Here is a 27,781-nt window from a genome sequence, read left to right as displayed (position 1 = left end):
AGTTTTTGAATCCACTTTGATTCTTACGTGACAAAGAAGTCAGACAGCTTTGTTTTGTGAATACCTTAATGCGGAGAAAGTTATAGTGTCAGCTCACAGCTTGCAAAACCAGTTAATCTGCTTCCATTGGCTCCCCTGAGCGTCACCCAACCCAGAGGTGTAGGTGGGGAGCCAGTCTCTGCAGTAGGTCGCCCACCAGAAGCAAGGAGAAATCCCTTCCCTCTATTCAGCTGCTCTCAGGCTGGGCTCAGTACTTGCAGTGCACCCATCTGCTGCTTTCCCCTGGGAAATGAGCAAGATGTTCTCCAAACACGCTGGCTGATCATTATCAATCCCCACAGAATTCCATAATACAGATCATATTTTCACCTGAACAACCAGGGTGGGAAGGCCCTGTGATAGCATCTGACCTGACCAGCTCTAGCCCTTGATGAAGTGCCAGAGGAAGTACAGGCCCAGACTGCTCCGTGCTGTTTACTAGTTTCCAAAGTGACAGGAGATGAGGTCCCATTCATGGTGAGGAGTCAGGAGTCCTTAGGAAGGGTGGCAGCCTGGCTCACAGCTCTCCTGCCACTGCCTCTCCAGGTCACAAGCCCCAGCCCTGCTCTGCTCATAGCCCAAGTGTCCGCAGTGTGACACTGAGTACCATGGACAGAGCTTGCCAGGGAGGAAAAATGGCAATTTGCTACAGAGGAAGAGGTCCACTGGCAGGACTTCTCAAATTGAGACTGGTTCTAATCATAACTTTTTCTTCTCAAAAATTCTGTCAAACTGTTCCTGTGCTATTTTTCAGTGAACATTTAAGAGTAAATACTAATACCTAGCTAGCCACCAAATGTATAGATTTTATTAAAATAAATGTATGCACCTGTCTCTGATAATTTAATTATCTTCTAGGGACAGAAAACGGACTCGAGAATTTATAGAATCAGATTATTCAGAAAGGTGAGTGGTACTGAGCATGTGTGGAGTATATGACCAGTCCTACCTGGCTTGCTTCTGCAGAGCTGCTCCGGAAACAAGGGTGTCCGGTTTTCACTTTGTGACTTCGTGTGTTGTATGTTATCCTGTTGTATGTTACCTTGTGTAACATACATTATTCATTACTCACTTGGTTTAGTGCTTTATGACAAATACATTGACATTTACAGACCAAATTGGAATCGTGGAAAAACAACAAGAACACTTTTTCAGAAAGGTTTTGTGCTAACTTTTCAGTGTAACAAATAATGGTAAACAAATAATCCTTTTCCTTTGTTTCCAGAGCTACTCTGAATCCATTCAGGATATTTTAATTTGTTTACCTACCAGAAACCATTCAAACTAGTGTTAATTGCATAGGATTTAGACTTCGTAAAAAATGGGCTATTTTTTTCCACTCTTCTTTTTGTCCTGTCCTTTTTTCCCCAGTGTTCTTTTTTTTTCTGAGATAAATTTGAAATTTTCAAAAGCATTCCTATATTTTAATGTTTTCAGCTTGTTACTGGTGACAGTACCAAGCTTTGCTCTTGCCTTTTGATGCACTTTTGCAACTCTTCTAACACCACTGTGAACTCAAACTTGCAGAAACAAGGGAGAACTTGGTATTTTCTGTTTCTGCAAAATTATAGGTCTCTCTGAAGCATACCATCAAACCACTTACTTTCAACTGAGCATTTTAAATGCTTCTGCTGAGACATAATGGGCAATTTTTATTTGTTTAAAAATGCCAAGGAGAATGGTGATTTGTTATGTAGTGTAACTTACGAATTTGGCTTATGGTATTTTTGCTTCCAGCTTCCCATATTACTGTCATTGTCAAGACTGAAACTTTTCAGACAGTCTCACTTGTTCTAGCAGTTATTTAGGTACTGACTGGCTTTTGCTATGTTGCTAATATAATGCCTCAGTACGATGCATAATTATAAAGAAAATGTGAGCATATCAGATTCAAATACTTTAAATCTTAATAAGGACTTGAAGTAATACAGTGAAAAATAATTCTGTAACAAAAAACTGTATTTCCCTAGAGCTAACTCACTTGAAGAAGGCACCCAGCTTTCTAACTCTTTTCATTTAGTTTTATCTGTTGGGCCTTTTTGTCTGTTGGAAGACCAGAAAAATAGATGTTCCCATCTGTGTACTCTACAGTAAATTTGAAGCAATAGAACAGATGACATTGTCATTTTAAATAAAGTTCAGACCTTGAGTTTGTTTAAAAAATGGATGTAGTATTAACTGTCATCAACATTACAGTAATTTAAAACTTAACACACCTTCAAACGTACTTGTGCTCAAACTGGAAGACAAGTTTGTTTTACTAGGTCCAGATGTTCTGTTGTTCAGCCTTTGTGAACAAGATCCTCAGAGGATTTTCTCTGCTAGGTTCTTGTTGCAGTTTGAAAGGTGGATATATATGGTACGAGATGACTCCTCTTGTGTTCCAGCTGATCCTAAGAGGTTAGAGGGACTGGAGGTGGCTGGACTCATCTCTTAATAGGGATATCAAATACTGTGGGAGCTACAGATCCGACTCCAGCAGCACCGGATTCACAAACACTGTCAACTGTAGGTCCGAACACCTTCAAAACAAGGAGTCGAGTTCATGAATAGCAGGATGATTCAAATGCAACAGTTACAAAGCAAGTTTCGGATGTCAGTACAGCAAATTCTCTACTACAGCATGAGGTTCTTAGCTAACTCTGATGTACAAACGTGCAATCATCACTCACCCAAGGAGATGGGAGAGGGATCTCAGTCTCCAAAAGTCTCCTCAGGTGGTATCCCAGTCCGTGGGGAGGAAAGCAGTTCAGCCTGGCGACTGATTCAGAAGTAATGATGGAGTCTTCCCTCTCATTTCTTCCTTCCTTAGTTCACCCTCTGTATTTTTTTTTTTTAACACTTAGATGGAGCTTGAGTGACTGTAGTCCTACTTACTGTTGTTACTGATTGGTGAAAAGTCTCTGGCTTTCATTTAAAGGTGCAGTCAGTTGAAAATCTAGAGCACATGCTCAGTGAGGAGTGGTTGGGCCTCAGAAGCGGGAAACTGTTGGGATGGACGTGTGTTTTGACATTATAATGAGCTTACAAATGAGCAAAGTTGAAGCAAAGTTCACCCAAAAGGAGTGATTTGCCCCCCTCGCTGGCTCAGCACTGGCCATCTCATCATGTATCTCCCTTTGGGTGGCTACTGGGCAGCCAGTCAGCGACAGGGAGTGCAGCAGAGTTGGGCAGCCTCATGGCAACTGCAAGGAGGACAAATTGTGCTGCCGGGGGAGCAGCATCCGTGCAAACCAGCCATCCTGGAAGGGGCAGCCCTGTCTTTTCCCAAGCAAGCTTTTGTAAAGCCCAAACTTCTGTTAGGCCCCAGTCTCTAAGTCCTCCCTTTTCAAGCAATTCTTCCATTGTACTTTAACATTTTCCTTAATTTATACTGATGATTTTTAATTATGTTAACTTGTAGAATCTAAAACATCTGATTACCAAGCTGTTTATATCTACTATTTATAGCAATTTGTTTCCATTTTTATAAAAAGCTCCAGTAAGAATGCAAAACTTAACAGAAAAGTTATCTGCAATGGAAACATGCCCAAATTACAGTCATCTGAAAATTAAATGGACTTTATAAAATATGACTTTCTCAGATTTTAAAAAATAGGTTGTGAAAACAAATTGGATTTCTAAATATTTCTACTATTAAAACAGAGTTGAGCATCTGCAGCACATGGTTCAGTTGGAAAATATTCTGTTAGGAATAGGGGGAAAGTGCATGATTGGTTTAAAATAATTTTAAGACTCTCTGCTACCTGATTGTAGTACTGCATTATATACTATGCCTCAGTTATGAGCCCACTTCATACTCCAGTTGATGTGATGAAACTGTTGAGCATATATTTTTCATTCCTTTTTTTGGCTCATCTTTTTTAGAGCGAGAAGAAAGCAGAAAATAACCCTGACAAGTGGCAGTCATGAATTTGGCACCAGAGAGCTCATGAGCATGTACCTACTTTCTAAAAACAGTCTTGTATGTCAGTCTTAACTGATTGACAGCACAGATATTAAACATAAGTCAGTAGAACTGACTGAAGGTGGCTTCTGCTGTAGCATAAATAGTGATATCTGAGCCCTTTTGTTTTATGCACAAACATCACAATTATTCCAGGCACATAAGACCCCCCCATGAGATTTTCCCACCTTTTGTGTCACTACCTTGAGATGATTTACATGTATTTTTTTAGCATTTACCCAGCAGAATATATCCAAAAAAATGATACTGTGGAAAGTGCAGCAAATGGAGAAAAGACCTAGGTACCAAACAGGCTTACTAAAAATCAACATATTTAAATAATTACTTTTCTCTTTACAGTAAGAGAAGCAAAAAAGGAGATAAAAATGGGAAAGGACTGAGGCATTTTTCAATGAAAGTATGTGAAAAAGTCCAACGTAAAGGAACAACTTCATATAATGAAGTGGCTGATGAGCTGGTATCAGAATTCACAAATTCTAACAGCCACCTAGCTGCGGATTCGGTAAGTAAATGTGTGGTGAAATTTGTTTTATATCATTGCAAAAGTGGCCAATTTATCATGGAATGTTTGCCCCTTTTTTGCTTCTCCATTGTCCTGCTATGCTCTGTAGCTGTCTTCTCTTGTCTATATTCCAGATATTAAGACTCTGTGTGTGTGTGTGTGTTTGTAAAAATACATTTATTTTACATCTCTTTCTAAGTGTATATATATGTAAAATTTTAAGATGTAGAATTAACCTAATTGAACTCTTTATAAGTTAATAGAGGAGTCTGCACCAAAATAAGATAAAAATGTCTGCCCAAAGATTCACTTAAAGAATAGAACTCATCATATTTACCCTATAAGGGCTTGACAGTCTTTTCAACTGTAACAAAATGGCAATTGTTGCACAGTGGTTTCATGCAGGGTTCAGGCTTTCATTTGCAAGTAAACATGCTTAGGTGGGGTCCAGAACATCCTATGAATGGAGCTATATGTTTTAGTGCCTGCCACTCTGACTTTATTTGCCATTCTGTCTGTGTTTTACTCATCTATGAACGAAGGGTTCAGTTCTTGTAACTTTTTTTGCATACTCATAATTAATACTGCATTGTTTTCTTAGCAGGCTTATGATCAGAAAAATATTAGACGGAGAGTTTATGATGCTCTTAATGTACTGATGGCAATGAACATAATTTCAAAGGAGAAAAAGGAAATCCGCTGGATTGGCCTTCCTACAAACTCAGCTCAGGAATGTCAGAATCTAGAGGTAAGTGAGGTAGATGGGAAATTCTGTATAGTTGATGGATAGTGATAATGGTATGATATGTTCATAATGAATGATATATTCATAATACTGCTCAGAATTGCTTTTAATATTTCAGTGATTTGAAATACTATGCTTATGTAGTTCAGTTTTACTTAGCTTACACTACATAAGTTTTAAAGCCTGTTAATAAAAAATGGGCACTAATTAAGTCAGGGATAAAGTTCATAGAAGCCTGAATTAAACATAAAAGAATTAAAATTTATTGTACAGTTATGCTGAATTCATATATATGCAAAGGAAGCCTGTTTTGCAATTAATGCATGTGCTTGAAGACGCCATTAAAAAGAAATGGAATTTAAGAATAATTGTTAGAATGTCAAATAAGTTACAAACTAGCAGGAGAAAATGTAAAGTTTTCCACTGTTTTTTTTCCTAGCATACTAAAAGTTACCCCTTTTGCAAGACTGACAGCTTTTATATGCGGAAATGCTGCTTGTTCTTCAGGGCAAATGGTCCATACGTGCAAAGAATAAGTTACTGTACAGTGCTGTAATGACTGTCCTGAAATATAGGCTGTATGTGGTTGACTGGGGATTCGGGTTGCGTCAGGTACCTCAGAAGGTACCTACTGTTGTTCCGTGCACACTAAGAAAGATGCCGTTATTATCTTGCCTGTTACAGCAGCTTGGAAAATGACCCAAGGAGGGGGGTGTGTGGCTGATGGCTGCACACCATGTGTGGGTTCTGGTTGCTTGTTTTCAAGTGATTGATATATTTTCACTTCACCTGCATTCATGGGAATGCATTATCCCTAGTATAGGTTAGTGTTATTAATAATAAACTTAAATTCCTTTGTGTTACCTGCAGTGATCACGGGCCATTCACTGTTTCAGGCTTCAACGATGTATGCAAAAAAGGGTAGTAGGGCAGATTTTCTTAAAAAGTTGCTTTCTGTGACATGTTACGAAATAAAGCTGCATTTTCATGGTGTGTAAATGAAAAGATTAATTTTCTTAAAAATCAGTGTAAGGTATCAACTTACGTGTGTGTCCCAGTGGAGAAACCCATACACGGTGCTCTGAAGAAAGCATTTCAGTCGTTAAGTGATACAATGTTGGTAGCAACAAGGACATGAAGAGCATCTGTAGAGCAAGATGCCTAACTGTCCTTCCTGAACACGCTCAGCTCTTCAGCATGTCTGCAGGCGGCTGTTGGAAACGCAGCTGGTTGTATTGGCCGTGTCAGGGCGGCTGCAGCATCATTACCATTGCAAATGTTGAAGGCAGCTTTGCCCAGTACATTGGTGTTACTGCAGGTGCTGTAAGGAAGTGACATTGTGCTGGTGTAGACGAAGCAAATGTTTTTCCTCATTCATGCTTTGTTGGTGAAAGCTTTTCAACTTGATCAAATCACAAATGAAAAGGCAAAAAAGGTGGAAATCACCTGTAACTTCACAGTCCAGCATTAGAAAGTTGCAGGAAAGATCTGGTTAGTTGTCTGGAAAAGTGGATCATATGATGAGTCCATTTGGAAAGAAAATGTGACAAATGGTTGTCGGCTGAAAAACATTTGCAGTTTACTTACCATGCCATGGAGCTCATGTCATTTACAAAGGGAAGAGGAGACTTCACTAATGGTGCTGGCACACTGGTAGCTTTAAAGCCAAACAATTTGGCATAGCAAAGTGGGCAAGGAAAATTTGCTAATTACTACTGCATTTACATTTCTCTTTTAAGATAGAGAAACAGAGGCGGATTGAACGAATAAAACAGAAAAGAGCCCAGCTACAAGAACTGCTTTTGCAGGTACATTTAATTGTATTTTGCATATTTCTCTCTATAAAAAATGGGTGTATATATATAAAAAATTATGAAGTATGAATCCATCACGTTAGAAATTCTAAAGTTCCTTCTCAATTTAATTAATAATTATGATATACTGGAGAGAAAATGTTTTAGAGGTGACCTTTCTGGCAGCTGGCATGGGGACATCTTAACTGCATTTCACTTCTTGGTTTATTTTTAGATGCTGTAAAACAGCTCATTGTATTGAATAGAACCCCTTTTCTCAGAGGCTGTATCATTACCCACATAGTAGGCAGGATCTACTGTGAGCACAGGAACACTGCAAAGTGCTCTAGTGCACTTCGCTGACTAGTTCCTGTTAGAAATTCTCTGCTGTTCTAAGCCAAGAATTCTAGAGCTTAATTTTGTTAAACATATACTAAGCAGTTTTGGTAGGACAGACATTTCTGGCTCCTAAGAATGAATGAGAGCAAATCCATCTCTCTCACATTCTGATATGCACCTAGAAAATCTTTAAGACTATCATCTGAATTTTAGCTTAAGTTGCAGAAATATATTTCAGATACACCTCACTTGTGCATTTTCAGTAATTTAAATGCAGTCAAAATTTTGTGTGAAGTCAGGCCCTCAAGTACCTGATGTGAAAATGACCAATTTGCACTGTTCACAACTGTCATTATATTCTTATGTTCGCTGTCAAATGATTTGTCTATTCCCTTGAATGGAATAAATAATATCTCATTGTAGGCCAGCACACAGACTCGCCCAATCCTAAAATAAAATGTTTTCATATGTACATACACAGATATATGGACCAATAGAGGAGGTGTCATAAATGGCACCTGTTTAAATTTTAAAGGGGAGAATTTCAAAACTACCTAGTTAAATGAGAGAAAAGGGGGAATGGATGGGGAAGAGAGTGTGGATCAGGAATGCCTTAATTCCTATTAACTTTTAAGTGTAACTAGCTCCTAGTCTGAGTTAATTAGGCATATAAACTAAGAAAGAAGATGTCTGACACCCTTTTGAAAAGGAGCAGGGTAGCATTCCCTGCCAAACTCTATTGCAGCATTCTTGTTTCTTCCCTAGGGATGGCGGGGTGGCAGGGGGGTGGTAGGCATTAGGGTATGCATGAAAATACAGGTGAACTTGTTTTGCTGCAGGCCAGCTTCACCTACAGTGCAAAGGGGACCTACTTTTGATCAAGCAAGAGCTATTCCCAATTCCTGGAAATGTTGATGTCTCCATTTTAATGTCAGTGAATGCCTTTTCTTTCTTTCTTACAGCAAATAGCATTCAAAAACTTGGTACAAAGAAATCAGCAAAATGAACAGCAAAATCAAGGCCCTCCAGCTTTGAACTCGACAATACAGCTGCCTTTCTTAATAGTCAACACTAGCAAAAGAACTGTTATAGACTGCAGCATATCAAGTGATAAGTGAGTGTGTTGTGGAATCAACCTTTGGAATATTAATTTGAAAAAGCAAATTCATTAGTTTACTAAAATTAATTGTGCATTTTAAGTTTTTCTTTATTTTTTTTGGGCCCTTACTGTCACTTCTTCCAATTTTTTTATATATTTAAAAACTGAAGTATGTTTTTATACACAAATACAACTATATAATGCCTAGTCAAGACAGATTGCCTTTTACTCCTGTAGAAGGCATTTCAGTATAACATTTCAAGGAACCTTCACTACACTGAAGGCAACAAATAGTACAAAGTCATTTATATACACACTATATAGCTTTTCATAAAGTCACACACTGCTGCTTCTGAATTCTTACTTCTGTAATAGCATAAGTCTATTTAGTCATAAATACATGGTATAACATAAAATTAACTTTATAGAAGTAATAGTAGCAATTTTGACAGAAATGGTTGACATCTTTCAATAGCAAACATTTTATACCTGTCTCTGAAGAAAAAAGGGAATTGATGCAGAAGTTTGAAACATTTCCAGTGTAAGTGTACAGGTTGTTGCTATAGTTTACTTTTTTTCTGTCGATCTGAAAATCTTTCCTCCACTTAGGTATTTCTGGGTGCTTATGTGCTCTATCCTGCGAAAGGAGGACTAGAAGTATGGGGTATTATGATGTTAACTTGTGTTAGCAGTTTCTGAACAGTTTATTAGCTGAAAAATAACTTCATTTCAGATATTACAAACTACAGCTTTCCTTCTGTACTATACAAATCCTCTACTAAAAAATAAATTCAGATACAGCAAAAATAGACAGACAATCCTTAATTACCTAAACACCAATATGCAAAAAGCACTACCCAGTAGAAGCAAAATTGTTGCAGAATACACATAACTGAAGCCAGTATATTCTGACAGAGCTTTTGGAATAATCCCACGACCATTCAAACTCAACAAGTTAGGAATTAAAATAGCAGTACTCATTTAACTTAACTATACTCTTATTCTGTAGATATGTTACATCAGTCTCACTGTGCATGTTTAAAATGCTGGTCTATAGGTCTATGGTCTTAGGTCAACAAGAAGATAAACAATGTCATACTGAAGTTTTGAATGCATCAGTGATGCAGCTAAAACTTTGGCCATGTGGAGAGATACAGCACATGTATCTACAGTCACAAACTATAAGAAAGCACTACTACTAAAAATATACACACTGAAATAATTTAAATTTTTGATTTGCACTGTGTTTGTGCAACTGATCAGTGGCATCAGCAGCGTGCACATGAGCAGTGCCAGAAACTGCTAATATTTAAACAACTATCATATTGATTTGCTGAATGAGGCAGTCGTCAAAGTTGTTAACCCAGCTCGGAGAATTCTAGTGCTCCCATTTCTTGGAAAATTTGCCAAACTCTTGTGTTCTGCCCCACACCACTGCTGGCAGACTCGGTTGTTTTCCTTTTCTTCTCCCAAACAACTTTTAACTATTGGTTACTCTGTATGTGTAAAACTTTTGGTTGCTCTGTACTGGTGAAGCACGAGTAGCAAACAGTTGGCCCAGTACATCCCAGCATTAGTCAGTCAAAATCCTGTCTACAGAAAATCACCCAGCGAAAATCACTGCTTGGGAAAATATTATACCTAGGAAGGCTTACCTAAGTCTAGCCAAAACAGAATTACATTTCTGGAATATGCAATGAAGAGTTTATTGGACAACTTTTACTTAGTATTTGCAAAGGCAGACACATGCCAGACAGCACATTGAGGGCAACATTGCTGACACTGGTATAAACAATAATAGACAAACTTCAGACAAAAAGGATAGAAGTCAGAAGTTGGGTCGAAAAGAGAGAAGTGAGAATACTGGTTTTAAAGTTGGTAAGATAAGAAAGGAGAAAACATAAATGTAAAAGGTAAAAACATATGCATCAGGGGGACTCTGAATTTAAAAAAAAAAAAACCACAGAGCAGGACATCAAATGAAGGCCAACAACTTTCCATAAGGTAAGATGTATCCAAATAGGAAAAAAAAATGCAAGTAGCAAGCAATAACATAATTTAAGCAGATGAAGCACTTCTTAAAGCTTTCAGTACAAAAACAGGGAGCTTATAAGGAGATACATGCTATCTATATTATACTTTACATATATATTATACTGTGTATTTACATATATGATATGTGGTGCTGACTAGCAAAAAGGTATGGCAGAACTAGGAAACAGACCCAGAAGGCAGCAATAATGTCTCACCTATGAAAAGGCTTCCATAGAAGGAACAGACCGACTCTCTGGTCCAGACAGAGAGGACAGTGGATTCATGGAGGTTCATGCAATAGTAGTGCTCTCAGTATCTGCACAGAGAGCAGCTATTCAAACTTGTTATATAAAAGTAGGAGACATCAGGTGGCAGATTTCATAGAAAAAGAATGTAAGTTCTTTTTTATGATAGTTTAACTATGCAAATCATAGCATTAAATATTACACCCCCAGAATTACAGAGGTTCAAAAGGTGGTCGTGTAAACTCACTTAAAGACTCTCCTTAAATAGCTTTAAAGGACAAAGATGGAAGTATAGAGACCTCCGAGGTCAGAGGTTGCAGGTTGCTAAAAACTATATTGAGGAGATATTAGCATAAGTTTCTCATGTTCTTATACCACCTTAATAGTACTTGGTGACAGCTCTACACCGTTAGAGATAACTTAGCAGCACCAGGTAGGGTGTTGAAGGGTTTACAGTTGGACTCCATAATCTTGAAGGTCCTTTCCGACCATAAAGATTCTGTGATAATGACACTTCCCTTTTGATGTGGTTAAACCTAATTAACTATCGATTATATGAACAGTGTAGGTTATACAAGTATCACAGTTCAGCTGCAAAACAAAGCATGCCTGTAACTGGCAGCTATACCTAGTACAAAGCATGTACTAGAGGTAGTACCTGCTATGCCTAGTGCATAGTAGATGCACATTTTGTGCACAGACATACAACCATATGTAACTTTGCCAAATTTAGTTGGAGCAGGTGTCAAAATTGGTACTAAAAAGAAATAATAATACTCTCATGTGACACAGTAGCTTGAGGAAGCTATGGAAGCCCCACCAGTAAGTTATCTTTAAAGACAGGATTACTTTTCTACAGCTAGGGATCTGTCAGCAGAAGGAGGAATTGGGAAATAAGGCAGCAATAAGACGATTTAGTCTAGATGCACCATCTGATGCTGAAGTACCCTCAAGTTTTTATTACCATTTCCACTGCTACGTGCAGTGAAAAACATTTTGAAAGCCTCACAACAGAAATGCTAGGGTTTGAACATCCTGGGCCTTGACCACAGATCTTTATAAGCTGTTTGCGTATTTGGGGGGGAAAAAAAAAAAAGAGTGTTCAAAAAGCAAAGTTATACCAAGGTAAATAGGTCAGTTCACAGGAGGAGTGTTGCAGATTAGAACAAAAAGTGAAATGTAAAAGAAGCAAAAACAAAACACTTATTTTGGTGACAGGGCTGCAGATGACCTTTAGATGGGATTTGGTACAAGTGAAGGTTAATGTTTTAGTAAGACTTCTTTCTTCCCCTTTGAATCTGTTTAATGAGGGAGAAAAGTTTAGACTATTTTCCTGAAATGGAAAAGTTGATTTAATTGAGAAAGTACTACTTTAAACCCTGGAAATGTGCTAGGAAAAAAAAAAATGCTCAACTTTTACTTTTTAAGACCCCATACCAGATACTGTAGAATCCAGACACCTACCTTGCTGCCTAAAAACAAACAAACAAAAAAAAAAAAAAAAAAAAAAATCACAACTCTGCTTCTTTTCAAAACCAACTCCTTTTTACTTTTTAAACACAGATTTGAATACCTCTTCAATTTTGATAACACTTTTGAGATTCACGATGACAGTGAGGTGCTGAAGAGAATGGGAATGTCCTTTGGGCTTGAGGCAGGCAAATGTTCTGCTGAGGACCTAAGAACTGCAAAATCGCTGGTGCCAAAAGCTTTAGAAGGCTACATCACAGGTAAGTTGGCCGACACTTTAAATATTGTTCCTGAGGAAATTCGTAACATTAACTACTGGAAACAAATTTAATGATGCTTACCTTCATAGGCAGATGGTACTTGAAGAAGTTTAATGAAAGCCTGTACATAGAACAGTTGTTTTGCAGATAGTTTTGGAAGGCTTATCACAGCTTTCATCTAAACTTAAAAATCATTTAATAACAAGCTTCTATAAGAGCTACATGATAAAGTACTTATTTAAGTAAAAAACTATTTTTCCTCAGGTATTATTTTTTGAATAACTTTGATTGTGTGAACAAACTGGAAGTAGAGAGCTCTTAACCTCTTTGTTTCAAGAAAGGACAGGAAAAAAGAGCAGCTTGAGCTGTTGAGTAAAGTGCACACGTGGCACAGCTGCACGAGCATCGTGCCCAAACGCCGATGAAAGTGCAGCTGCACGAACAGCCCCTCACAATACTCAGGTTGTACGTTCTGCTGCGCTGTGACACAGGCATATCCAAATAGGAAACATGAACATCAGGTGCTGTTGGAGAGCTGAGCATCTGTAAATTTGGCAGGAGGATCCAGAGTTCCAGGGTAGGCGATACATGCAGAGATTTTTATCTGCCCTAGTTGCACCATTTGAACTAACTGCTCTAAAGTCACACTTTAATAGACTCAAACCTAAGTATATTTCAGTATTGCCTCATTAGAGTAGAGCTGCTTAAATATTTAATCATTTCCTTTATTCAGAACCTGTTTGTATTTTCCTGGTCTCTTTATCTTTTAAGTTTTAAAAACAAGATTTTGTCTTTTCATTTCAATCAATTTTGAAATTCCACATGAAGCCTGTATATGGCTGCACTGGTGCCAAGTAAAGAGTTTTATCATTTTCCTTTGTTTCTGGCAAGTGTACCCAACTGAAAACTACTTACGGCACGATTTACCATCAGTGGAGTGAAGGCACAGGAGCAGAACCACTTCTGTTGGTTGTGCTGTACTTTTAGGATAACTTAATTGCCCTATTATACTGAAAATCAAAATAAAATTTTCTATTTAATTTTAATGCTGGAATAAATTCAAAGAATAGAGTCCCTTTAAACTAACAGAAAATACTCTGTAATTAAACAAAACTCTTCATATCTAATCTAGTAAGAAGCAGTTCACGAGTTTGTTTTAATAAGCTGTGTCACACCAGTTCCTAGGGAAGTGGGGAACAAGCAGTACTCTCTTTCAAAGAAACTAAATGAAAAAAACAGTTTCCAAGATTAAACATTCTTATAGAATGCTGTGATTAGGGCAATTCCCCTAGTAGCAGATCAGCATCCAGAAACCTATGTAGAATTCTAATCCCCAGAAATGGATCAATTTGCCTTTTCATTCAACATGTTTTGAGGCAGTAATATACTCTTATATGAATATATGAGTATATATGAATATACTCAGTTTCAATCTGAAAATACAGTCTGAAAATGTTACTATAGTACGTGCACATAGCTGAAAGGTTTCTTTTATCTGTTGCTTGTAACAATTATACAGCACAGATTTTCAGCTGAGCACCTGAATTGCACAACAAAGCCTACATATGGCAGTAACTGAGGATTGAAGTATTTTGCATAATACTCGAAAATGCTTGATTACATGTCCTCAGTTAAGTATTATGTCCCATTTTGATCTTGGCAGTGTTGAAGCTTTGTTTCTTGCAAAAGTAGTGAACTGCACTACTAATCACTGCTTCCATACCTCATGGCTTGTTTCTGTAGCTTTCAGGATAGCACTTAAACTCAGGAGGCTTCAATTAACTACACAGAAAGCAAATCTTTGTCTCTCATTTATTCACTGGTTAAATCTATTACAGACAGTAAAGATGAGAGCTTTCCCACCCTAGCTGACTGTGACCTTAACTGCTGTGTAAAGCATCCCTATTCTAACGTGTGTGTCTAAGTAGGTAAATTACTTGAATTCATTGCTAAACTTACCACTGGCAGAGAATGCTTTTAAGTCATTTCCTGTCTTACTATTCTTTTATTAATATAGTCTTATTAGATTTATTACATGACATTCTACCCAGAAGGGATTTTAATGTATATTTTATCAAACCACTTTATTTAGATAAATAATGTTAGGAACAGCATTGATATGCTTCTCCAATGTGATGCTCAGGTGTCTGATTCCCATGAAATCAGCATAAACTGAGGCACCTTAATGACGCTAATATATGTGGAACAATTTGCTTTAACTGTGCAACAGAGGTTTATGGGGAGCAAGTGTAGAGCATACAGCATAATTTACAGTAAAAATTAACACTGAAGTCTTGCTTCAGCTAAGCAAAAGTGAGAGACATGAAACAAAACATGCTACAGTAACAGTACTTACCAGATTCTTAATGTGAGAAGAGCCATGTAGTTTAAGGCTATAGTAACACCAGTTCAATTTGGCATCTTCAGGTCCCAATCCTAATTACACACATTCCTGCCCATTCTCTTACCTTTAACATCATTACTTTTATCTGACCACTTCATGAGCTGTTTCATCTGCATAAAAATTTTAAAAATCTGATGATAAATAGCTGCAGGATTTTTATTTGGCAGTAGTTCAGTTTGGGTAGTTTATAACAAGTTAGCCTGCAAATTAGCTATTCCAAAGATCAAGTCGGCACAATACAAGTAGAAAGGAGGGAGTGAGACTGCCCTGTTTCTGTTCATCCAGCACTCATTTAGTTGTGCATGAACCTTTTTTAGAATTGTATCTAACATACTGGCCCTGTGGTAGACTTCTATTTTGACAGTCCCTTCTAAACAGGGAATAGCTTCTTAAATTCCAATCTTTTACAAACTCCCTCTTTTCCTTGGCTTCTCAGAGACCGATTAGTAAACTGAATTTACAATTACTAGCCATCAAAGTACAAGGCATTGATAGGTATCCACAAACTTTCCTTCCACTTCATAAATAAAATTCATACTTTTCTCCATCCTGCTTTTCAAAAAGAAAAGCTAAGCATTAGCCCATCTCTTAAACTCAAGCTAACTCTAAGTGACTTATTTTTCTGGGATGCAAAGCATGTGTGCACAGGTACACCCTTTCTGAAGGCCAGGCAGCAACACTGGGATTTCATCAATACATCTCTAATCATCTTTATTAACCTAAATACAAGGCTGTCATTCCGAATGGTTCAGAACAGTGTGCAAACACAGGAGGAACCTGTCGAAACATGTTCTCTATAAATCCAAAACAGCATTTCGGACGGTCTTAATGAAAGGCAACCAACTGTGTCCATACTCAAAATATTTTCATCTCTTTGCTCCTCATAGCTCACCCTGGAGCTGCTTGGTTACCAGTTCCTGTACTGTCCCACAAAGTATCAGCCTTGGTTGGATAACCTACCACACCAAAGTTACATCTACTAAATATATACAATGTATGTATATATTTATGTAATGTGTGTGTATATATATATATACACACACACATATATGCACACACACGTGCGCAAATTCTTCCTGGCACAGGAGGTAGTCGATGGCACCCCATCATGAGTCAATTGTCCCCTTGAGAGCCTAGTCCCTTGCTCAGCTGAATTTGGGCCTACATACCAATTTCTGCTTTGATGAAAGGAGCTTTGAGGGTCTTGAAATAATCCTGAATTCCTTCAGTAAATATGTGAAAAGCCCTCTGACAGAGATGAGTGGGTTGGTTACTTAAGACCATTATAGTTCTTCTAGGGTTCTTTTTTTCAAATATTTAAAATTCCCTAACAAGTACTAACTGTTAATCGTTTCCAATCATTAACATTTCTGACAAGAAAATTGCAAAACAGTTATTTGGCTTGTTTATAATTCCACTTACAGGTTTTTTTTCTGTTGTTTTGCCCACCCACCTTTTTTAAGATAAGGTGTTTTTATCAACCTGTACAAATTCCAGAATAGCCTTCTGTCTTCCATCTTCATTCAAAAGCTAATTCTTATCTGCTATTTTATTTCTAACATTTTCTGTTTCTAGAGAGGCCACATATACTATACAAAAACATCTCTTTTATACCCTTCGGACCAAGTCTTTTACATGGTCCGTTTGAGCCCCAGCTGGTAGCCATTTCTACGTACTGTGTGCCAAAAGAGGATTAGTCCTCCCTGTTACAGGAGCTGCAAGACCGCCACGGTGAAACTGCCTTCAGCCACCAGCACACACCCCACCCTGTCACTGCAGCACAGGAAACCCTGTCGCCAGCTGCAGCCAGCAGTGGAACCTTCGCCCAGTGCAGCCTTTGGCGCTGTTGTAGTAGAAAGTCTCCAGGAAGGACTCCAAGCCTCAGTGTCAGATACCTGTGGCTGCATAAGGCTGCTCCTGGCCTCACCTGCAGTGCAAATTCACTTCAGACAACTTCCTATAAATAACATTTCATAAGAATAGCCACAATTCTAGACGCAAAGGCCACATATACATTTATTTATCCTTCTCACTCAGACTCATCCTAGCTACGCTGTGACTGCACAATTGAGACAGGTGTCTGTCATCCATAAACCCTGAGGAACAGATATTCAAAAAAAGAAAGAAAAACATCTCCTTGATTGTCATTTACAGCATAAAAAGCAGCTACCGGTACTCTTTCTTCCCTAAAATAAAGAGCATGCAAGTTTTAACATGTGTAACCGTAATAACATGCAAATATGCTTTTTTCTAGATATGTCTACAGGATTTTCTTGGATGAACCAAGGATTATTTTCCAGTTCAACACAAGCAACTTCACATATAGACATAGCAGGAGGCACCTCTGTTTCTAAATCAAGGTAACTAAAGTCTATTTTTATTTGAGGCTATTGCTACATGCTTGTGGAACCTTCAAGACCTCACTGCTTCATACTATTTACAAGTAAAAAGTGAAATCTTTCCTACTGCAGTTCATTTTTGATTGTGAAAGAATCTGTTGTAGTCTTCCTTCATAAAGTAATTAAGTATAAAAGGCCAAACCAGCACGTTTGAATTTTTCAACATACTGCTTTGTATCTCATTTTCAAAGGAGAATCACTTCCAAGCCATTATTAACACAGTTTTCCGCTTAACTGTAAATGTCTGTCTGGGCATAGACTACAAAGAGGTAATTATATGTGGAAGAAAGCCTGATAATACTTATGAAGAATATAAATTAATATTTTGTGACTCAGTGCACTATTGCTTGACATCTCATGTAAGTTCTGTCCACAGTCAAGTCATAATTAAAAACAAACCCAAACAAACCAAAAGGAAAAAAAAAAAAAAAACGACACTGCCTGCCTGCACACACGCGCGCGCGCACACACACGCACACACGCATTTTCATTGGGGGTCTCTACCTTTAAAAAAGAACAAGGGAGGAATTATTCTGGATCAAGGTATTCTTTATGGCTTTTAATTGCTTCATTTTGCATAAATTTCTGTGTATAGCCAGAACTACTCTAAATTTAAATATATACACCAAACACACAAAACAGCCTCCCAGTCATCTTTTCCCTGCTATTTTCCTGTATTTTCAGCTTTTTTTTTTTTTTTTTTTTTTTAAACTATTAGCTGTATTTTATGCACAGCTTTGGGATGTTTCCTTGTTGGTAGCATTTCTTAAGAGAATAACCAAGGCGAAAAAGAAAGTTTAAACCTTCCTGAGAAATCCTCTAAATGTCAACATTTCTGTTGTTTTGCTAGTGAGAATCCAGGGTTGTGTTTGGATGCTGAAGTGGCCTTAGCAACTGGGCAGCTCCTTGCCCCTAGCAGTCAGCAGTCCAGCAGTGCTGCATCTCGCTACTCAGAATCACGGGGAGAAACACCATGCTCTTTCAATGATGAAGATGAAGAGGATGAAGATGAAGATTCTTCTTCTCCAGAATAAGGACAATAGAAAACTGAGTATAGAAATAATTCTCATATTTGTTCTTAATGAGAGCTCCTGTTTTGGATTTAAGTTTCTTGCTTTTGTTTGCACTGTGTTCAGCGAAGATTCAGAACAAACGCATCCAAAGGTGAAATTGAAAACTTTTTGCAGTTGAACACAGAGCGATACGCAGACACAGAGCGAAGTATTTTTTATCAACTACAACCACAGAAAAGAACAAAGTCCCAGGAGATGTAGAGAAGCAAACATCAAGTTAACTTTTTCCATTTTGGGACATTATGTCTTAAGTCTCTATTTCCCCTTACCATAACCAGACAGAAAACAGGGTCAGTCAACAAATGCGGATTCTCACATTGTCTTTTGGCTGCACTACCTTAAAAACAAAACAAAAAAAAAACAGAAAAAAAAGTGTGTGCACATTCACGTGCTAAATAGCTATTTAAAAATATCTTGTATGAAAATTATTATAGGGAGCGGGGCTGTTAGAATGTTTGCTTTTTTCTGTTCAATTTCCTGTATAGAAGATTCTTAAAGTAATATAAATCGCAAGTGATTAAATGAATCTTGAAATAGATTAAATCCATTTTAGATGCTCTAAAATAATATTAGTATGTCTCTTTTGAAAGATTTGTATGTTCGTTTCTACTGCAGGTCTAATTTATTTATAATACGTGATTACTCTTTGCCATTATTAAGCAGTCAGAAATATATTCTCTACACCAGCTTTTTTCCAAGGGTAAAAAAAAATGAAAAAAATGTATTTATAGATTATAGTGTATCCAGTGTAATTGTTCTTATTTTGTAACCATTTGATTTTACAACATGTATATTTGTAAAAAGGCCTCTATATTAAGAATTTGCATAACATGTTTTCAGGGCAGGATTTTAAAATTTAGGGCAGGCAATTGAAACTTTTAAAGTCACAGGTTAAGACTTAACAAAAAAGATCAACAATGCATAGTTGCATTAGGAATTTAGTAATAGACTAATTTAACATGTTGATAGTTAACTTTTGTTGCATGCACCTTGATGCACCTTTGGAAAATATTAATAGCAAGCAACTTCTTAAAATACTTATGGCTGACATTATACAAGTGAATCCAATTTGAAATTAGGCTTCTAACAGGAGGCTCTGTATGCTACATTTAAAATCAAATCTGATCTCAAAGACTTGAAAAAAAAATCTTGAATGGCAAAGCAAAATACAGTACAACTGGTTCTCTTCTGATGGTGTTAAAACATTCAGTATTTTGATAGGTCTTGAAGTTAACTTTTTAGTTACATGAATCCAGTTAAAAATAAGTTATTCCTTTTTAGTTTTTATACTACATGTAAATAGTGAACTATCTCTAAGTACCAAGGTATTAGCTTCAGAACACAATGACTTTGGCTGTTATTTGGTTACAGATTAGGCAACTTTTGATACCTTACTTGAACATGGTGGCAAGCCAGATCACTTGATTCTTGTGGCCGTTGTTCTAACACAGCCTGTCTGTGTCATCTGTTCCAGCCAAATCTGTATTCAAGCCAACATGACCCAAAAGCACTGTGTCCAAACTAGCAAGAAAAACTGAGGCTTAAGCTAGAAAGATACTGCAAGGAGCATTCAAGCACACCTGCAGCCTCACATTAAAAATTAAAACATCTAGGTAGAAACTTAAAACAGAGAGTTTAAACTCCTAAATTTGATGCACAGATAGGCTGGTGCCATTAATTAGGCATAGCTCTCATTTGAGTAAATAGAGCTAACAAGGTTACCCAAATTATGTACAAATGCTCAGAGAAAAAGTCCTGTTTGCTTATCATGTTACTCATCCCCTCAGCAAGACTGTTAAGACTGTTCTATGCACACACCTCATTGACAACAGCTGACCAAGGCATGTACAGCAACCTCACTTCAACCAAATCTGTCACACTACCTCTATATAAAGAAATAAAGCTTTACAAGTACAAAAAATATTATCACAGAAGGATTCAGTGCATTTGATTGAAGTGGCTCACTTTTGTAGCAAGAGGAGGAGGAGCTATTCCACAGATACTGTTATGGGATTACCACTTTTATGAATGATTTTTTTATTCTTAATAGTTTTCCAAAAAATAGTAATACTCTGTCAGCAGAGATGGCAGAGCAAAGATATCACTACATACAGGACATTCTACTGCAAGCTTAAGAACAGAATATTTTCTAAATAATGTACTATTCTCTGAGGCCCCATACACTAGGGGACATACCTGACTTCTTTACACCTTCCTTACATTTTAAGTTCAAAATTTGCATTAAAAAAAACCCCACTAATCTAAACAATAAAAGAAGAGCACTTCAAATTACAAGAAGCTGGGGGAAAAAAATGCCCAGAGTTGTACAACATTTTCTTGGCTTCATTGTCCTGCTTTTGAGGGGGAATATGTGTGAGATCTTGCTCCCACTGGAACCCATTTCCCTCAGAGCAGCAGACTGCACAGCTACTTGCTTGCTGGCAAACCTAAAGCTATGAAACACTACAGTTTCATTATTATTACTAGGGTTTTGTTTGCTTGTTTGAAATCTAGGAGCTCATAACATTTATGGAGATGGCTGAATTATGATTTCCAATTTTTTTTTCTGAACGAGTTAAATACAAAGGACAGAACAAGTTCGAACACTTAGAAAAGGCATCAAAGAAATATTCTCCCTTTGGGATTCTTTGTGCCAAATTGCAGTTGAGAATGAAGTTCTATTAGAGCACTGTGGTCTTGTGGTTGCACTAAAGTCTACGAATTAGAAGAATTCTGGTCCTTATCCAGCCATAGTGACTGCGTATATGATTTTGAGCAAGGCTTTCAACCATTCTTGCTCATTAGCTGACACACACACAAAAAAAGTAGAACCTTAAATGTTGCCTCTGAATTGCTCTGAGGAATTATGAGTTACAAGAATATTAAGCAATCACACAGCTCCCATTAACTTAACAGCAGTAGTCATTTTCAGTTGCTTCGCTGTGCAGGCTCTTCCTGCACAGGAAATATTTTCCAGAGTAAATAGGATCATTAACAACACGAGTTCTCCCATTTTCTAGTCAGCTGTCACTGTCCTCTATTCTCTTGTGCAATACCCTTAATATTCATTCAAATGAAACAACTAGCAACCAATACTAGATTTTACCTTCTGTAAGGCAGCATTTACATTTTAGTTTCCACAAATATCCGAAGTAAAACTTGCAAGTGACATACTCTGTCTCTTGAACGCTGTGTATTGGTTACACATTCAGATAGGAGTTGGCTGAAGGCAATATAATGCTGTGTATATGTGCTTTTATATATATTGCAAGTAAACTTTTTTTCTGAACTTTATGGTGCTTGAAAATAATCTAAATTTGACTTAGAAAAACTTATCACCACTGCAAACTTACATGTAGGATACAACATTTTTCTACTGTGCGGAAATCAGATATATTAGTTGTGGACATTGGGTTTAAAAGTTACATTAAAGTTGTGCCAGTCTTTTAGTTCAAAACTGGAATTCATGTCAAAAATCCACCCAAGAAAGCATGTATATTTAAGTAAATGCTAAAGCATGTAGCAGTAGTTTACTTAAAGATATGATTTTTTTTTTAAACTAACTTCATGAAACTAGTACAAGCCACACTGAAGATATTTCCATTTTGGTTAAGGGGTTTGGCATAGTGGTGGTGGCGGGGAACATGGACTGCTGTTTGAAAATACTCCTGTTGGAGCAGCTGCAAGTTGCTGAGTATACAGAATCCTCATGTGGATCCGTATCACCTTGCACAACAGCAAGATACCTAATAAAGCTAAATGTTATTTTCCCCTCCTTCCCCTCTCACGTTGCAAATACAAAAGGCAACACCTTCAAGTTTATCCATTAAATGATGAAGCAGGAAAACAACCATAGGCACATGTGAAGTTTTGATGAATAAATTTTAATAACAGTCATACTTTTAGGAAACACTATTCTCCTTACTATAAGCTTACTTTATTTTAAAGAGATGCTGCAGTTGAGCTATCACAGTGTCCTGGGGTATTTCATGCCAGAAACCATCAACCCCTCAGCACTGGAAAATAGTGCCTATTGCAGCGTTACCGATGAACCCTTCAGAATCTAAGAAAAGTTGGTGTGGACTTCTTTTAATGGGCCACTTAATGAATCTTAACCTATGTCCAGGACTAACATGCCAGAAAAACATTCAGAATTTGTCATTCTCTCACTCACCCTTCCAAGTATGTCAGCTGTTCTAAACGTTATTTCCTGCTGGGAGGTATAACACAACCAAGTCCTGACACGAGGATATTTCTTGAAACTGTTATGCCATAGACTTACCTGAGTTCTCAGACCAGGCTATAGATCTTTGCTATTTATGCTTGGGAGTTAAGTAATTTTTTCTTTTTTTTAGGAGTCTGTGAACAAATGTTCATAGACATGAATTCATGTCTTCAATTGCCAAAAAAAGCCCCAACCAAACAAAAAGGCACCTTATTCCCAGTTGCCCATTCCCTCTGCTATGCGAGTTAGTACTCGGGGATACCTAGCCCAGCTGATACTGGCAGCCACAAGACAACTCACAAAAACACTCAGCCCAAGTAATCAAAGTGGCTATTTGTCACAGCTGTTAGAGAGCGCTTGTTCATTTGACACCTTTAACATTCCCACTTTGGCCTACCTCAAAGATCAGTCAAAACCAAAATGATTCCCTCCTGCATATATCCTTCCTACAGCACCAAAAAAATCCAACAGTTCAGATATTTAAACAGGCACAACACTAAAAATCCCTCCTCAGCACTGGGAGAGGAAGTCATTTGATCTAACCATCCAAATCCTACTGGGCAGGAGGGGAAGTCTCACACCTAGGAATAATGAGTAACAGCAGGCAAATGACTAAAACACCAGCTGACAAGAGGAAATAACTACCTAAAATTTAAATCCTGCTGTAGTATACAGTATACACTAGTATACTATACAGTATATAGTAGTATACTATACAGTATTTTGGATTTTTTTTCAAGACAAAATAAACCTCTCCCAATGACTTGTTTTAAGCCTTTTATCATTACCAGGGCTGAGTGAAACAGAAATGCATCCCTAACACTAGCTGGTTCTCATGCCTTCCATGTAGCAGCAATGGTTCATCTGTGAGATGTAGACTGGAAGAGAAGAGGCGCCCATCACATACTCTTCCATTGAAGAGTCATAAACTCTTCCATTGAAATTTAAGATAACTCCGTAGAAACGCTTCAGTTTATATTGCTTTTTGTGTGAGGATTCAATTTGATTCATGTATCAACCTTTCAGCAACACATGGTTTTGATTAAAGCTACCCTTTGGGTCACATACAACTCTGGAATGGACACACAACTTGAAACATTGACCAGAAAATAACCTCACACAAAAATCAGTCACTTTTTTTTTTTTTTTGAATGGATTTGTTTTATCTGTAATACAACTGTAACAATTAGTAGATTTGGTTGCAGGTAATACAGGAATTACGTGGATCTCCCAAAATTTCCCAGGAACATGCCAGCTGAATCAGAATGTGTCACACAAAATCCTTGCACCTTCCCCTAAAGCCAGGATGTATACGTGAAAAATGCTTTCTATAGACAGGTTTTTATGACTAACTCAAACATCTATCTGAAAGAAAAAAAATCCTACTGTCAACAAGCCTGTAAGAACTAGGTTGTTGTTCATTCTCTTCCCTCAGGACCCAAATGCAAATCAAGCACCAACTTTTGCATTTGGAACAATGTGAGGAACAACTAGCCAGCACGTATAGGCACAGGTTTAAAACCATTGCATGTCTGTTGGCATTTATAAGAAGAACTGACAATGGACCAATCCCTTAAAAATGAAATAATGCCGACTGATTTATATAAATCAATGTTACAAAGCCACTGCACTACGTATTATGTTGAAAAAAGGTGACTCTGCCATCCCCACTTCTAACATCATCAGCTATATTCTACACAGAAATAACTTCTAGATACATCTCCTTTTTATGTTTAAAATGAAGGAACCACTTTAAAGTCCATTAATTGTTTTAAATGAAATAAAAGAATGACTTTTTCACCAAAGAAGGATATCAGTCGAACAGAGATCTTTTATGCTAACTTTCAATGCTGAACTAAGAAGAAAAGAAGCACTAACAAATCTAATTCATGTCAGTGCAAACAACACGAGATTTCAAAGTTTAATATTTTAATCTGCTATTCTTCCCCTCCAAAATATCTACTGGAATACAGTATCACATAAATATGTTGAAAGAAAACAAGAATCGAGCTTGAAGCATTTTCTCCTTTTTCCAAATGCTACATTTATGTATCTGGGAAAGTCCATGCTACCTACACATTTTAAACAATTTGCTACAGATTTTTTGAATTCTCCATCGATTTCTTTCTCTCCATATACGTTTAAATTATAAAGTTTTCTTCTTGCAAAGAGATTGCTATTAAGACTGCTAATCTTGATTTTTTTTTTCTCTTCATCAAAAAGTGTTAGTTTCTACTAACACACTGTGCATGGCTAGGAGCAGCATAAAGAGATTGTGGATACTATCTGATATGCTTTAAACACTGACAGAAATACAAAGAAAAGTACACAAAGTTTTACTTTCCTAATAGGAACACTGGTATTAGCATATAGTATATATGAACCAATAGGAAATATTACTTTGTAGTAGCACACACTTTGTAAATAAATACTTATTTTTTTATTGGAAATTTTATAGAAAAAGCTATTTCTGTATAATCGTTTGATCTCATGTTTACTGAAAATGCTGCAAGTAGGAATTGTATGTTGCAAACTTGCAAGGGGGGGATAGGGAACAGACAACCGACTGACATGAAAAGTATGTACACACTGGAAAAAAACAATATCCAGCTGTTTGTGAACAGGAAAGTAAAGCTTTACTGTAGAAGAACAGAATAAAAGACTTTGAAGGCAATGGGGTTGGGCTTGTTCTTAAGAAAACATGGAAAACTTGTTGAAGGTTAATGCTCACAGCATGTGTTCAAAAAAAAAAAAGTGTTTTAATATCCAGAAGAAACTGCATAAGGTTTGATGCTTTGAAAATAAATACAAAAATCTAGTAACTGCAGCAATTGCTTTCGTTAGTCTGCCATTCAAAAAACTTCGTATGTAAATACCCATGCAAACATGTTCAATGCCATTAACTGCTGACAAAGTAACTCACAAAACATTTAGAAATATTCTAGTTCCTATCTCATTAAGAAATGCACCTAGTTGGTAGGTAAAAAGAAAGCCTCAGAATCATCTAGTTAATTTTCATGTCAAATACAATGCATGTTGAATACCAGCTTTTTCCTCCCTTGAGCTTTCTTAGTAGTAAAAGTAGAACATGAAGTCTTCCTGTTCAACAGCCAAGCCTACCGGGAAGGCACCCACAGTGCCCTTCCCGGGATGCTGCAATAAATTCCTTAGCTTTTTATGCAACCGTCATGTTTCATGCAAGTAATATTTCTAACTTGTTGACACTTTTCAAACATCTACATGCTCTAAGTGTATGTCTTCCCATATTTTGTTAACAAGAATCTAAGCAATAACAATTTATGGAGAGTTGAGTACAGTCCTCCCTTCATCATCTGTTGGCTTTTGCTCAACTCCTTCAAATGAAAAAAATCCCAAAATAATTTCACAGTGCTTGTTTCCTTGCATGACAATAAACAAACAGGCAAACATACATACATTTTTAATCTCTAAGCAGCTGGAAAAAAAAAGAAGAGGAAAAAAATGCACAAAGTTAATTTTTGTGTAAGCAAAATCTCCAAAACAGACCTCTCCTAGTAAACATTCATGTAATATACAGAAGAACATTTTCACAAAGAGAGTTTGAGTTTAGACCTCAGGTACTGAAAAACTGTTGGTACTTGGCTTATGTGGGCCAAAATTACAGCTGAAGAAATGAGAGGATAGAACCTTTACCTTAGTTGTATACTAAAAAAAAAAAAAAAGCAGAAGGGGAACATCATCCATTCTCTTCCTTGTTTAAATACTATGCTATAAACATAATCAAACATTAATATATATGGAACATTAAATTTACAATAAAACTTGTTAGGATAATCACTCTCCTTAAAAGAATCCAAAAAAGGTTGAGTGTTTATTGCAAGCTACTTTGTGTTGAATTTTCACCCATCTCCCCCCAAAACATCAACAGGGATACCAAAAAAAAATATGAACGCATAAACCGCTTTTACTCTTTTCCTCTAAGAAGCGCTATGCATAGTTCTCTGTAAGATGGACAGCTCTGTGGGAAAAAAGCCATCTCTGAAATTACAAATGCTTTTGGTAAGAATTTTTTCAACTAATTCTCCAATAATTGTTTTGTCTTACTGTTTATATAATTGTCTCCTAAATGCTGCAGTGTTAAAGTTCATGCTGCTAGTGGTAACAAAAGAAATACTAACAACTGCTCCTTAGGAACACAGTAGCTGCATTTTGCACAATTAAACACATTTCCGGAAACAGCTCAGAAAAAAAAAAAAAAAAAAAAAAAAACAGAAAAAAAGGCAGGACACTGGTGTACATTTATTATTCATTACACTTTGTCTCAACCGTAAGTGTAGGCTAGGAGATGGATTTGAACAATATTTCATTGTGCAAGCCCGCTGTCACGAGTAATGTCCCTGACTGCGTGTGATTCGTGTAGGTTGTTCCCAAACATGGCCTGGCTTTACTGCAGCAGGGCTGCCTTCCCTTTGGTTAAAAAATTTACACATCTTGGTTGGTAGAGTAATACTTAATACCAATTTCCTATTCAACTGAGTTAAAAGCTCAAAAATCTGAAGTCGCTGGGAAAAATTGTCTCCTCACTGAAACCACTGTTCAAGGATAACAAACTACAACTGCTCTTATATACTTCACGGTATATGCAATGCCTGTCATCTATCATATTGGCTTAGTCAAGCGACCCTGAAAAAGACAAATTTCTTTTTTAAAAAAGGCAAAGTTATCTATTTTCAAAACATGAAATCAGAACTGCCCACTAACCACTATTCTCCCCTGGTTCCAAGGGCCATTCCCAAGGCTAATCCAGGTTCTCATCATGTTGATGTTAAAATCCGTGCAACAGAGCTATGATAGCACACAGATATTACATTTAATGAAATAAACGCAGTTAACTAAAAATTACTTTCCAAATATTAAATAGTAAATTTACCATAGTATATGCAGGAAAAGAAAGGGAAAAAAAAGGAGCAAACCAGCACCTTGGCTTTTCCTTTCTACAATGAAATGAAGCAGCATTCAGGATGTTCAGAAACAAGCCCAAGTTAAGGGCATGCACAAGAGCAAGTTCCTGCACAGTAAGGTGGGGTGTGAACTCATCGCAAAGTAGCTGACACATTGTAATTACCTACCTGCATGCATCCCACAGAAAGCTTTTATGTGATAAATTTAAAGATTTAAAAAAAAAAGTTTCTGCAGTTGCTGGCACAC

The 27,781-nt window shown here is 37.1% G+C and overlaps 1 protein-coding gene across 3 annotated transcripts in view; it reads left to right on the top strand.

Moving 5' to 3' along the window:
• TFDP2 (transcription factor Dp-2) overlaps window positions 1–21,234 on the top strand; it is a 48,467-nt gene extending 27,233 nt beyond the window's left edge. For 2 of the 3 annotated variants that reach the window (XM_026040001.1, XM_026040003.1), the window contains 8 exons: window positions 898–945; window positions 4,346–4,508; window positions 5,110–5,256; window positions 6,993–7,061; window positions 8,348–8,499; window positions 12,327–12,493; window positions 17,152–17,257; window positions 18,147–21,234. In XM_026040001.1, the coding sequence (XP_025895786.1) occupies window positions 898–945; window positions 4,346–4,508; window positions 5,110–5,256; window positions 6,993–7,061; window positions 8,348–8,499; window positions 12,327–12,493; window positions 17,152–17,257; window positions 18,147–18,330 (1,036 nt within the window). In that variant the 3' untranslated portion in view covers window positions 18,331–21,234. The remainder of the gene's footprint in view (window positions 1–897; window positions 946–4,345; window positions 4,509–5,109; window positions 5,257–6,992; window positions 7,062–8,347; window positions 8,500–12,326; window positions 12,494–17,151; window positions 17,258–18,146) is intronic. The other variant, XM_026040002.1, reaches the window with a different exon arrangement.
• Window positions 21,235–27,781: the final 6,547 nt, after the last annotated feature.

This window comes from Nothoprocta perdicaria, unplaced genomic scaffold (genome assembly GCF_003342845.1).
Source record: "Nothoprocta perdicaria isolate Ctin4 unplaced genomic scaffold, notPer1 scaffold_25, whole genome shotgun sequence".
In the NCBI taxonomy this organism is placed as follows: Eukaryota; Metazoa; Chordata; class Aves; order Tinamiformes; family Tinamidae; genus Nothoprocta; species Nothoprocta perdicaria.
This window is presented reverse-complemented; position numbering and strand designations above follow the sequence as displayed.